This window comes from Carassius carassius, chromosome 21, assembly GCF_963082965.1.
Source record: "Carassius carassius chromosome 21, fCarCar2.1, whole genome shotgun sequence".
NCBI lineage: Eukaryota > Metazoa > Chordata > Actinopteri > Cypriniformes > Cyprinidae > Carassius > Carassius carassius.
In genome coordinates this window covers 1,112,472-1,126,574 of record NC_081775.1, presented here as the reverse complement: position 1 = coordinate 1,126,574, position 14,103 = coordinate 1,112,472, and the positions used below count along the sequence as shown (strand labels likewise).

General features: G+C 43.4%; 1 protein-coding gene across 1 annotated transcript in view; it reads left to right on the top strand.

The window, feature by feature from the left end:
* LOC132097333 (serine/threonine-protein kinase WNK2-like) overlaps positions 1 to 14,103 on the top strand; it is a 78,933-nt gene that overhangs the window by 25,906 nt on the left and 38,924 nt on the right. The window contains exons 9-20 of the mRNA XM_059502966.1: positions 311 to 417; positions 863 to 1,462; positions 3,230 to 3,823; positions 4,406 to 4,813; positions 5,785 to 5,912; positions 5,949 to 6,045; positions 7,107 to 7,156; positions 7,231 to 7,390; positions 7,622 to 7,738; positions 7,854 to 8,024; positions 9,571 to 9,622; positions 9,709 to 9,789. Of these exons, the coding sequence (XP_059358949.1) occupies positions 311 to 417; positions 863 to 1,462; positions 3,230 to 3,823; positions 4,406 to 4,813; positions 5,785 to 5,912; positions 5,949 to 6,045; positions 7,107 to 7,156; positions 7,231 to 7,390; positions 7,622 to 7,738; positions 7,854 to 8,024; positions 9,571 to 9,622; positions 9,709 to 9,789 (2,565 nt within the window). The remainder of the gene's footprint in view (positions 1 to 310; positions 418 to 862; positions 1,463 to 3,229; positions 3,824 to 4,405; positions 4,814 to 5,784; positions 5,913 to 5,948; positions 6,046 to 7,106; positions 7,157 to 7,230; positions 7,391 to 7,621; positions 7,739 to 7,853; positions 8,025 to 9,570; positions 9,623 to 9,708; positions 9,790 to 14,103) is intronic.

Genomic DNA, 14,103 nt, shown 5'->3' with positions numbered 1-14,103 from the left:
GTAAATCAGTATATTATTCTGATTTCTGAAGATCATGTGACACTGAAGACTGGAGGAATGATGCTGAAAATACAGCGGAGCATCACAGAAATAAATTACATTTTAACACAGATTCACACAGAGAACAGATGTTTTACATTGTAATATTTCACTGTTTTTACTTAGTTTAACTCAGTTTAATCTCCGGTCATTTTCCTCATTGTGTTACCATGTAAACTAAAGGACGAGTGACATTGATTCTGTCGTAATGGTCAGGATACTCCAATGTTTTGGTTGTGTTGTGTCAGGAATATACTCTCTGTGTCTCTAGCTGACAGTGGCATCGGTTCAACCGTGTACGCGGACTCCTACAGCAGCGGTCTGCACAGTGTCATATACCAGTCTTTACAGGAGTCTGTCTTCACAGCAGCCCAGGAGGTCTGTATCACTCCCCATCACTGTCACTGGTGCACAGCAGAAACCACAGTGATCTGTGACGTTTGCATTGCCCTGTTAGAGTGAGGAGTTTGTGTACACATGCATGCTTGTACTTGCATAGCTTTTAAATGTAGACCATCATTTTATCACAGTGACACAATGTTTGCAGCCCTGTAACTGGACCGTGTTTTCACCTTGTCATTATTATTTTTCTTATGTAGCATGCATGATAACATGGTCTGTGTTTCATTCCCTGTTGTCTGTTGGTCTGTGTTGTTAGCGGTGCTCACACTATGTGCTCCAGACACGAATAATTCCCTCACCTCGAGAAATGTACACATCTAGTTTGTTGTGTCCTTTATTTGATGTGTGTTATTTGCTCTGTGCTAGAGACCTTTGTTTGTCATTTAATCATAATAGTTCAGAGAAGTGGCTTTTCTTCCAGGGTGCACATCATGAAAGCTCTTCTGTAAATGAGTTAATCCGTGTCCTGCTCCGACCCACAAGTCCTGCCTCCTTTCAAATACCACGAGACCAATCAAAGATGACACAAGATGGATTGGGAAGTTCTCACTCTGGAAATCTGCTGCGCGCTCCTTCGCTTGTAACGACTCGCCGCTATAGCGACACATCAGTGGGGCCGTCCTCTGAGACAAAGGGGGAGGGGTCTGTCTCCATGGCAAGGCAGGGGCGTCGGCTTTCTTTAAACCCCGCCCCTCACCAGCCACCGTCCCCGTGTCAGGCCTGCTTATCCTTATTTCTGCTTGGGACATGTGCAGATAGAAGACATTCGCCCTATTCTTTATTTCCTCTTCCTCACGTCCCTGATGTCCGCAGAGGCTCCTTCAGTGAGACCTCTGACCTCTCCCAGCTTAACAAATCTCTGGAGAGCATCACGGGCCACAGACATCAGCCCGAGGGAGGGCAGTACCGGCCTGTCCGCAGCTACAGCGATGAGGGGCACACCCTGGAGCCGCCTCACGAAGCACTGACCTCCCGTCGCAGAGCCAGTTACTGTGCTGGCGAGCGCTCTCTGGCTGAAGCGGTAGGTGGAGGACACGGTGTCGCCTTGCCACTTTAGAGGACAGCTCTGGTTTCCTCCAGCCTTTGCAGTGGTTCTGCTGTTGCTTCCGGGTGCCTGTAGGACTTCTAATCAGTCTAATATGTTCAGATGCTTTCTTCTCCTTTGCACTTCCTCTCGGCAGCTGTAACCGTACTTACCTATCCTGCAGGTGTGGCCGTTCTCTTACCGAGGAGATCCCAACCCCCCAATACCTACCCATTAACCACACTTACGATATGCCTGATGTCATGCTGCTAACCTTCTTTATGAATCATTTGTTTTCATTCACTTAACCTGGTTGTGTGTGATCTGCATGCCTGCTATTACTCATTGTAGTTGACGTTTGTTGTTTTATTTAACAATCCAACATACTAAAGAATGGGCCAGATTTACCAACAGTCTGTGGCAACACAAACCCTCTTTTGACTTTCAAAAACTACTAAAGACCTGCAGCTGAAAACTTTGTGATGAAAAGCCATGGACAAAGTTATTTTGTGGCTGATCTTATTGCATTTAATGCATTTGTTGTAGGTGTTTCCCTTTCAGACACAAAGGGAGCAGAGTATTAATTAAATTGGATTTAGTAAGTTTCCAGTTTAATGTATTTATATAGCGCATTTAAAACAACCTTGGTTGACCAAAGAGCTGTACAGAATTGTGTTGGTCCATCACCCGTAGACATTCACAGGTTCATTGAAAGCACAAGAATACAAATAGGTTTTTAAAAACTTTTTAAACTCTGACACTGTAGTCACTTTTCTGATAATGGCAAGTTATTTCTTAAATTGGGTCCAACTACTGCAAAAGATCTGTCACCCCTGCTTTGCAGTCTAGATCTGGCTCCCCGAAGAAGATGACTGGTCTGTGATCTGAGTAATCTGACTGCGTTTTGTTAGGTATCGAGGAGCGAGATAGCCTTCCAGTCTCTCTTTTGAAACCAACACAGAAGTGACTAAAACTGTAACTCCAAAGGAGAGACAGTCCTATAGACCCCCCATTTTAAAATGCCTAACTTTACAGCAGAATTTTTTTTTACAGCCTGGTACAGTGCTTTTACAAGTGGTTTGGGTCTGCATAATTAGGGGTGTGGCCACTTGAGTGACAGGTGGATTGCTGCTGTCACCACTGGTAATCTTTGTGGGTGTGGTTTCAGCAACCAGCTCCTCCCACTTCTTTGCCCATTTTCAATGGCTGGCTCCTCCCACTTTGGCCTTCAAAAATGCTCTTCAGAAACCTGCGGGTGATGTCATGGGCACTATGTCCATGTTTTTATCCAGCCTATTGATATGACACACCATATTTCCTAAATATAGTACCAAAAGATAGCACGTACAGTGAAAACAGTAACAGTGCCAAAGTTGAACCCTGAGGGACACCACATGTAACATGTAGTAAGGTTTGCGCTTGTCAGTTTACAGGTATTTGCACCATTACTTAACACCCCAAAAAAGCATGCCTCATTTTGAGCCTGTGGTGTTAGTGGATTACTTGCACCTACTTATCAACCCTACGTTAGTTTGCACTGCTCTTGGTAGATTTCATTGGCCATTATCTAGATGAGTTGTGTTCTCTCATTTGTGCAGTGTCAGAAGATCAGAAGATCAGAACAGCAGAACTTTACATTCCCATTGGTGCTCTTGTGGGATTGTGGTCTAATGTGAATTTGCCCTGTTCAGTAAATCTGGCCTATAATGTGTTTTATGGAATAGAAGTGTATTGGTTCTCATTAGTTTGTTTCCTCCTCTGCAGTCTTCTGTTCTGAGAGTCCACAGCCAGGTCGCAGCTGCTGCAGCTCAACACATGCAGCCGTTCCCTTCTGTCTCCTCAGAGACCCCCGGACAGAATCTGTCTGCTCCCCTGCCGCTGGTGCTTCTGCAGGGTGTCTCGACCGCACCGCAAACCATGAATCCACAGCAGCTGGCACCTACAGGTCAGACTGCAGAGGTGAACACACAGGCCTACGTGCTCCAAACTGCAGCATCACATCAGCCAGTCTCTGTGCCGCAGAGTGGCGCGGGTCCGAGTTACCATCCTGCCGGGGCAGAGCTAGCAAATGCACAGACATTTCCACCCATGCAGCTCACTGCAGTCGTAGCTGCACACAGTCTCCAATCTAAAACAGAAGCAGCGCTGCCTGCAGATCAGAGCTTTCAGAGCGGAGCCTTCAGCATGCAGCATATCCTGCCAGCATCTGCACAGACTCGACAGACACCTGTGTTACAACATCTGCAGCAGCTCACTGCGACTGCCACAACAGATGGGCAACTCCGAGACATCTCAAACATGCAGCAAACTGCCCCTGTGCAGCTGAGCCAGACAGGACCTGCACCACCTGTCCCACAGGTATGCTTGTTTGTCATCTTTTTATTTTCTCAACTTTTACATGGACCCTCCTAGCACTATGACTTCCACTGGAGTGAACTTTGTGCTTTGTAACATTGCAGATCTTTTTCAAGCACAAACAGCAGTATAACACACTAAAAGTTAATGTATATGTAAAAAAGCATAGGACCCCTTAAAGCCCGGGATACATTGCACGATTTTCGTCAGTCCAGATGAAAGATTGGCATCATGATACAATCGTTTTCTGAGAAGTTGTCATGCTTTTGAGAACAAAACACAACAGAGATTGATTTTATTAATTATTTTTAAGGCATTTAATGTACTCTCATTAAAATAATGTTTTTTGTTCAAAACTAAAAAATATTGTTCATAATCTCCACACAGGAGAGACTTGGTAAACAAATAGGAGAACAAATATCTTCAAAACATATATCGGCATCAACTATTGGACAAAATGATTTGAAAGTTTTGTGTAAACAGTCCACTGTACAAAGTGGCCATTTTAAACATGCGTTTAGCTCTTCTGTTCTTGAGGGTGGTTATTCTTCCCATGCTACAATGCACTTTTGTCTCCTCCTCCAGTTTCCTTCCATTAACTCAGCTCTTGCTCTTCCTGGATGTGAGCCGTACCCCGCCTGCCTTCCCTCTGTGCAGTCCTCCCTCAGTCTGCCTGTCCCGACACAGCCCGACATCTCACCAGTGGCATGCTCACAGATGGAGATCTCTGCACTAACCCAGTACCCCCACCTGTCCTCCAGCTCTCCTATACCCACACAATGTCCTGCTCCACCCTGTGCTGCTCCAGTGTTCACGCCTCCAGTTCCCACAATTCACCAGTACCAGCAGCCCGCCATAAACTCTATGGCCGCTCTCTCCCAACATTCCCACAGTCAGGCCACGCCCACAGTGCACCAAAGTCTCCACCCCTCTCCAAACCCCGCCTCTATGTGTGTCGGACTCCCTCCCACTACACAAGCTCCGCCCACCCAGGTAGGGTATGTCAGTGTCTTAAAGGGATAGTTTGCACTAAAATTAGCATGTTGAATGCTTGCTTTTGAATCACAGTCACAATGGTTTTCAGAGGAAACATTTACCCCATACTAATTCGATAGGGATGTCCTGCTCAGGTGTTTTTGTGCCTCCGACCTGAGTCATTGAATACTGAGTATCTGCCAATGCATGGTCCTGATCCGATGCTTGCAAAAGTGTTTGATGCACAATTCAAGTACATTAAAGTTATTCAAATCAATCCAATTAATACAGAGTTGCGCAGACAGTAAAATTAATATATGTATGTACATGTAATATAATAAGATGCACTCTCTCTATGCACACACCATTGGAAACAGATTGTGTCATCACAATTATGAATATAGGACTAAGGATATAAACATCTTGTATTTTATATGTACAATAAACAGAATAATTACAACATAAGATTAGGAAGCATGAGGTGTCAGAATGCCAGTCTATCAGTCAAATCCAAGACAAGATGCAGCTCATAGCAATGCTTTATGACAATGACATCTCAGTTAATCTGATGGCAGATAAAAGTAAACTGCAAATGAATGAGAGATGGTTACAAAATTGTGCATCAAATACACTGGGAAGGGAAGCTCAAACATGTGTGATGCGCTAGAACAGACATCACTGCAGCTTGTGTGTTGCACACACATTTCTTCTTATTTTGGTTTTATTGGTGGCTGAGCGTCTGTTAATGTGCACGCTGCCACCTACTGTATGACACTGGTGTGACAGCCGATGCTTGATCGGATCGGGACATCCCTGTAATTCAGTATTAATATTCAAATTCTAATTTTAAGAATGTTTACCTAGAGGTCATAGTTATAAACATATAATACATATATACACAACATATATATAATTATAAATTTGAAATTTAATTGAAATTGAATGAATCTTACCTATTCATGCATTTAAATAAATCTTAAATTTTTCAGGGAGTCTTGACCAGCCATTCTCAGACGGTCCACGTGGACCAGAACTCGTCCAGTAGCTCCGATCACGTCATTGTTTCTCAGATGATGACACATCTGACTCCAGCTCCTGTCCTGAGCTCCAGTGTCCCATCCCACCCAAACCAGGCTCTTCAGCCCAGCGTCCCGCAGTCAGGAGCTGGCCCCAGCCTGAGCAGTGTGACCCCAGCGCTGCAGCACAGCACCAGCGGATGTGGAGCAGCTCCCACTGAAGTCTGCTCCGAGGTGAAGCCCTTCTTCACATGAGCCCATTATACAGCGACCACCTCGAAACACCTTTACTGATGTGGACAGTATTTACACTGGTCACTTGAAGGAAGTATTATTGCTGTTTATGACCATGTGATCATGAGTGGGGTGTTTTCACATTTCATGTTTAGAAGCTCTTGGTACATACATACATTTGACATGAGAACAGAAAGAACATTTAAATAAGAAAAACATAATAATAATGCGTCATGAATGGACCAGAAGATTAATGTACAGATATGTGCATTATTTACAGCTGTGTAAATAAAAATATACATATGAAGAGTTCAGATGCAAAAGCCTCAAAGTCAAGTCTGAAATGTTGTTCTAAAATGAGACTCCTATGTTTATGTTCAGTTATTTCACTTTAATGGATTGAAAGGTTGAAAAGGACATATTCATTGCCATTAAAGTGAAATTACTGAACCTACACAGGTGTCTGAGAAAAATGCTAATTTTATAAGAAAATTACAGACAGCACTTTGAGGCGTTTGCATCTGAACTCTTCATACATATATTTACATAATATTTGAGAGAGAGATAAACCAGATGAGCATTCTCTTAACTAGAGGAACCTGAAACCCTCAGATTACTCTCTGCCAAGACTGGCAGCAGAAATTATCCTTGCATATTTACATATTGCAATGTTTTTTTCTTTTTTCTAAAGTCCACATGGACAGACTGTAGATACATAGTAATACATCTGAATTAGAGGCATACATGTGTTTTGTATCATCAGTCTTAACAGCTATAAACCGTTTTGATGCTGCATGATCTAATATTGTGTTCAGAATAAAGTGGCAGTGATGCATAGATTTGTGAAGGGAGCAGCAGAAGATAAAGATTACGGATGTAAAGCATTCATTGGTTTAGTCCAGTTAATGGACGGTCTTACCAAGCGTTTGTGTGAGTGCTGTGTGGTTTCATCTTTATCTTTATCCTAGCAACACGTAAATGGCTACGTAATGGCTACACGTAAATCTCTGTTGTAGTCATGTGCCACTGGCGTTTAACTCATTGTCTTCTGTGCACTTTAGGCTCATGTTCCTGATAAACACACAGCAGCAGTTGGGTCCACGTATGACAGGTGTGTTTCTCTCTTCATCTCACACACTTTCGGAGTTACAGAGGCTCACTGATCGGATCTCTGCTCTTTTGCAGTATAAACTCCGATGCCACATCCGGTAAAGAGATGAGCGATGGGAACGAGGGCTCCGGCAGAGCTCGCAGTGAGTCACGAGTGAGAAAACCCAACCGCAAAACATCCCGCACGCGCTCCCGACAAGACAAGATCAACAGACCCAAACTCACCATGATCAAAGTGAGTCCCAGAAGAAGAGCAATGTCCAGACATGATGTTTAGATGCTAGCTGTCCAAAACCAAGTGATAGGTGACGCTTCTGATTGTTTGAGTGTTTCACTGGACACGAGTGCTGGTTTGGACATTAGAACACCTAACATAATTAGAATGTTGACACGGTTCTTTCAGAGGCATTAAGGGTTTCTTTTCTTTTGACGTTCCTGTTGTTATATTCTCTGGGACTGTGTTAAGGTGTGCGACACCGGAGACAAGATGGTGGAGTGTCAGCTGGAGACTCATAACCATAAGATGGTGACGTTTAAGTTTGACCTGGATGGAGATGCTCCAGAGGAGATTGCCACATATATGGTGAGATCTTCACCTCTACTTTCTCTCTCCCTTCTCTTCTTCTGGCAAACTCGCAGAGGTTGTCCTGGAGAGATGAGTGGGCTCAAAGTGCTGGTTCTTGCTGATGTTCCTCCAGGTTGAGAATGAGTTTATTCTGTTGCTGGAGAGGGAGATGTTCATCGAGCAGCTGAAGGAGATCATGGATAAAGCGGAGGACATTCTGAACGAGGACGCTGAGGGTGAGAAGGCCTCCGTCCAGACCTCACTGCTCCGTCAGACGCCGGTCACAGCAGACTCTGGCCCGCAGGTCAGGCCCACTGCTCGCTTAATACACACATGCTTTAGATGGACACACAGCAAACGGTGGAGCTGAAGTCACACCTTGAGCCATAGTGCATGATTGCAGAAAATAACAGGGTTTTCGATCTCGATTCAGAATCAATTCATGTGTATATATACTGTTAATATAAGGGGATACAAATCTTTAGTTTGAATGCCTTTTTTAGCTCCATTTTAAATTCAATATTTGCTTGCATTCATTGTGTGAAATTAAATATAGTATCATAAAAAAAAAGGATTTAAGTTATAACTTTTTTAATTTCTCGTTTAAAAATCTAGTGTTTAATCATGTCTAAATATTTATTTAAATGAAGAACTTAAAAATAAGTGTGAAGGTGTGACCTGCAATATTCTTGATCTATTAAGTAAAGAGCCATTCATTATAAGTAAGCAATACCTGAGGGTTAAGAAAACCATACTAATGTTGCATCACTGGTAAGAATATAATAATAATGTACATGTCATTGACATAATAATCAATCCATAATATGCTGTAATGTTTACCAAAAATTGCTGCATGTTAACACATTTTTCCGTGGTGTGACAAACTCAGAATACATTTAAAGTGCACTTTTTGTTATTGGGCTATGAAAGGTAAATATTTTGGTTTTCGAAGTCCCCAACAACAGGTTGACATGTGTGCATGCAAAAAACACTTTCATTTTCTTATAATATGCATTTATTTTTACCTTAATTGCTCAACAACTCCCCAAAAAAATAATTTTTCCAAACTCCTCCTTTGTAGCCATGAAACGCTTGGGATCCGTTTTAAAAATGACTTGTTTCAATGATTCAGAGTCAACTCCTTTGTTCTGAGAGACAATAACTTTATACACGGTGAACGTTCGGATTTAAAACTTTGCATGTGTCTATGTTTCTGTGAATCATTCAGGATCCAACTTCACCTACAGAAGTGAGTGTAAGGTGTTTTAATGAATCTTTGCAAATCACCTTTCCTAATAATGTGCTAATTAGCAAGTTTCAGATGAATGTGGCTAAAGTGAACAGTCTCTCAGAGAGCGGCTTGGAAGAGAAGGGGCGGAGTCAGCGGAGCTAATTAACATTTAAAGCAACATGCAATAAACAGGTCACTGTGAACAAAGCTGTGTTTGACAGGCTGAAAATGGTGTTGTGTTACTCTAGTATTGAGAAATTTTAACCGAATTATGTTACAGACTTTTAATTAAGACCCTGAAGAATCATATCAACTTGTGAAAATCTGATGTCCTCTTTTAAAACACAATATATTTGATCAAATAAACGCACAACTACTTTAAATAACTATGTTAAAGAACAACTTTATGTTGCTTTGTGTTTCCACTCCACTATATTTCCTTGCATGTTGAATGTTTAGGAAAGTTCTGTGTTGAATTTTTTGCCATCTAGTGGTGAAGAGGAAAATGAAATCAAACCCTGCTGTGTCTTTAGCTCTGTTGTAATGTAAAGGTGAAGTGTTTCATTTCTGTGCCTCTAGCATCAGCCATCAAACTGAATTTGTTGTCCTCTGTACTCAGGGGTCAAAACCGGAGCACACACAGTCTGACCAGCTCATCTATAAACAGAACGGTAAGACTCTGACACGTCATGTCCAACAGATCTCTCTGTAACAGCTGTAGAATGAGCATGAACTCACAGTCTGCCTTGTCTTGCAGTGCTTCACACCGGAAAGCGCTGGTTCATCATCTGTCCTGTTGCGGAGATGGTCGCGCCTGATGGAGAAGAGGCCACCGCGAGTAATTCAGCACACATGAACTAATGCTAAGCATTGGGCATTTAATGATATCAAAATTTCACGATACAATATTTATTGCAACATTTAAAAAAAAGACTAATTCTATTTAATGCCCTTTGAGAGTTCAAAATTAAGACCTCCAACCCATGTTCCTAATAAGACTTGTATATTGTAAAACAATTGCACTGTAAAAAAAAAAAAAAATATATATATATATATATATATATATATATATATATATATATATATATATATATGTATATATATATTTCATAGAAATTTACGTTTTGCTTTACAGTAGGGAAATTACAATACTTCTTTCCTAATTTCTACACTTGAAAGAGATATTGTGAATTTGGACTCCAGTAATGTTACCCATTTAAACCGCCAGCTGTCATTAATTCATGCTGCACTTTTATTTTAGACAAAAAAGGAGTTGCAATAAATGAGTTGACTGCATTTATTCAGTGTGAACAAAGCCAATCTGAGATGTGGAAAACACCGGCTCACGAGCTGATCACCTGAACCAAGTGTGTGCTTCACATAGAAACACGTAGCAAAAACAGACTTGATGAAGGGATCAAGCATATTGTACTTAGTGTGTCAAGGGGCAGCTGTGGCCTAATGGTTAGAGAGCCGGACTAGTTACCAGAAGGTCACCGGTTCAAGTCTCGGTGCTGGCAGGAGTTGTAGTTGGGAAGGAGTGAATGAACAGTGCTCTCTTCCTCCCTCAATACTCACGACTGAAGTGCCCTTGAGCAAGGCACTGAACCCCCGGTTATTCTCTGTGTGCTGGATCTATAGCTGCCCACTGCTCCGGGTGTGTGTTCACTTCTCACTGCTGTGTGTGTGCACTTGGATGGGTTACATGCAGAGCACCAATTCAGAGTATGGGTTACCAAACTTTCACTTCACTTCCAAAGTATAATGGCCCAAAACTCAACTTTAAAGACCTTTTATGTTAGAATAAGAAGATCAAGTCAAGTCAAGTCTGCTTTATTGTCAATTCCTACACATGTACAGTACGTATACAGAGAATCGAAATTGTGTTACTCTCAGACCCTTGGTGCATACAGATAACAATAACAGTAGAGCCTAAAAATCTAGATCAAATATAAAATATAAGATACAACTATACAATAATGATGGTGGTAGCTTTGAAATGTGGAACCAACAGCCTGACTTAGATGTTGAAAATGTCTGTGAAGACATCAGTGAGTTCTGCTGCACAGTCTCTCAGTACACGCCCAGGGATGTTGTCAGGACCCGGAGCTTTGTGTGCATTGATCCTGCTGAAGGATCTCCTCACACTGTCTGTGGTCAGCGTCATCACCTGGTCGCCAGGAGGAGGTGAAGTCTTCTGTGCAGTGGTGCTGTTTTGTTGCTCAAAGCGAGTGAAGAAGGTGTTCACCTCGTTCAGTAGAGAGATGTTGCTGTCACAGGTCTGTGGTGGGGGATTGTAGTCCGTAATGGTCTGTATCATCTTCGATACACTTGTTAATGTAGGCAGTGACAGTCTCTGTGTACTCCTGGTTTGGCGACTTTAATGAGCGGTCTGTATGCAGGCATTAGACATTTTTTACACCACACAGAGAGGAGCTTATAGAGCCTTCCCCCTCCCCCACCTCGGAGCCTCAGATCACATCACTGTCATGCTAATGCCTGCATACAGACCACTCATTAAAGCCGCCAAACCAGTTCAAAAACAGATTCAAGTGTGGCCAGAAGGATCATCAGTGGTTCTTCAAGACTGCTTCGACACAACTGACTGGGACATGTTTAAGCAGGCTGCCACATACAATAACACCAATGACCTCCAGGAGTTATCAGAGACTGTCACTGCCTACATCAACATTTATTGATGATGTAACGGTCACAAAAACCATCACTGTACGGGCCAATCAGAAGCCGTGGATGACAGGGGAGGTCTACAGACTCCGGAAGACAAAGAACGCTGCCCTCAGAGCTGGAGATGAGGTGGGCCTCCTGTCCCGCGGCATCAGAGAGGCTAAGAAACAGCACTCCAGGAAGATAGGGCATCAATTCAGCGACAGCACAGACACTAGGAACCTGTGGCAGGGGATACAGACCATTATGGACTACAAGCCCTCACCACAGACCTGTGACAACAACATCTCTTTGAGCAACAAAACAGCACCACTGCACAGAAGACTCCACCTCCTCCTGGCGACCAGGTGATGACGCTGACCACAGACAGTGTGAGGAGATCCTTCAGCAGGATCAATGCACACAAAGCTCCGGGTCCTGACAACATCCCTGGGCGTGTACTGAGAGACTGTGCAGCAGAACTCACTGATGTCTTCACAGACATTTTCAACATCTCACTGAGTCAGGCTGTTGTTCCCACGTTTCAAAACTACCACCATCATTCCAGTCCCGAAGTAGCCATCTCCATCCTGCTTCAATGACTACCGTCCTGTTGCACTTATTCCCATCCTCATGAAGTGCTTTAAACGGCTAGTCATGCTCCACATTTTGCATATTTGGCATTATTGACACTATTTTCCTAATGAATGTTGTTCAGTTGCTTTGACGCAATGTATTTTGTTTAAAGCGCTATATAAATAAAGGTGACTTTGACTTTGACCACATCAAGTCTGCCCCCTCCCTCCCTGGACCCCTTCCAGTTTGCATATCGGTCCAACAGGTCGACACATCTGGACAAAAAGGACTCATATGTCAGAATGCTTTTCATAGACTTCAGATCAGCATTCAACACAATCATCCCTCAACAGCTCATTTACAAACTGATTCAGCTGGGGCTCAACACTTCGTTGTGCAACTGGCTGTTGGACTTTCTGACTGGAAGACCTCAGGCAGTACAGGTCGGCAGCAACACATCCAGCACCATCACACTGAACACTGGGGCCCCCCAAAGATGTGTGCTGAGCCCCCTCCTCTTCACTCTGCTGACCCATGACTGCACACCGTCACGCAACTCCAACCTCTTCATTAAGTTTGCAGATGACAAAACTGTGGTGGGTCTCATTAGCAACAAAGATGAGACAAACTACAGGAGTGAGGTGAGCCGCCTGGCCAAGTGGTGCAGTGACAACAATCTCTCTCTGAACGTGGAGAAGACGAAGGAGATTGTTGTTGACTTCAGGAGAGTGCACACTCAGCACGTTCCTCTGACCATCAACAGTGCGACTGTGGAGAGAGTGAGCAGCACCAAGTTCCTGGGTGTGCACATCACAGAGGACCTCTCCTGGACTGAAATCACAGCAGCATCTTTATTTCCTCCACAAACTGAGGAGAGCCAGAGCCCCACCCCCCATCATGTACACCTTCTACAGAGGCACCATCGAGAGCATCCTGTCGAGCTGGATGACTGTGTGGTATGGCGCCTGCAACGCGTCCTGCTGAAAGACTCTGCAAAGCATAGTGAGAGCAGCTGAGAAGATTATTGGTGTCTCTCTCCCCTCCCTCCAGCACATTTACGGAACCCGTCTCACTCGCAAATACCTCTGCATCTCAGGTGATCCCACACACCCGTCACACAGCTTCTTCAGTCTGCTGCCATCAGGGAGGAGACTGCAGAGTCTCCAGGCCAGGACCAGCAGACTGAAGGACAGCTTCATCCACCAGGCTGTCAGGAAGCTGAACTCCCTCCCGAACTTGCCCCCCCTCCCCTCTTCTCCCCCAGGCACCACTAAACTATGAACCCCCCCCCAGATCCCACATCCCCAGGTCCTTCCACCCCCCCCCCTCCACTAATATACGATGAGATGCACCAGTCACTTTATGCAGCATTGGTCTGCTCACTACCTCATTCAGCATGGAACTGACGTCATTCTACTACCTCATCAGTCAGTTAAATAAAATAACTGCTCTTGAGCCCTTTGTCAATTTATACGACTTTATACAACTTTTTTGCACAAAAAATCTTTTATCTGCACTGTTTGTTCACTTCACTGATTTGCACTCTATCTGCCATGTGCCTTGCTCTGCTTTATTTAACTTTATTTTTAATTTTATTATGTCTTTTTTACATTCCCTTATTGTATAGTTGTATCTTATATTTTATATTTGATCTAGATTTTTAGGCTCTACTGTTAATGTTATCTCTATGCACCGAGGGTCTGAGAGTAACGCAATTTAGACTCTACATATGTATGTACTGTACATGTGGAAGAATTGACAATAAAGCAGACTTGACTTGATTTGACTTGACTTGACTTGACATGACAGTGATGTGGTCTGAGGCACCAAGGTGGGAGACGGGGAGGGCTTTGTAAGCTCCTCTCTGTGTGGTGTAAACAAAGTCTAAAATGTTATTACCTCGAGTTGGAAA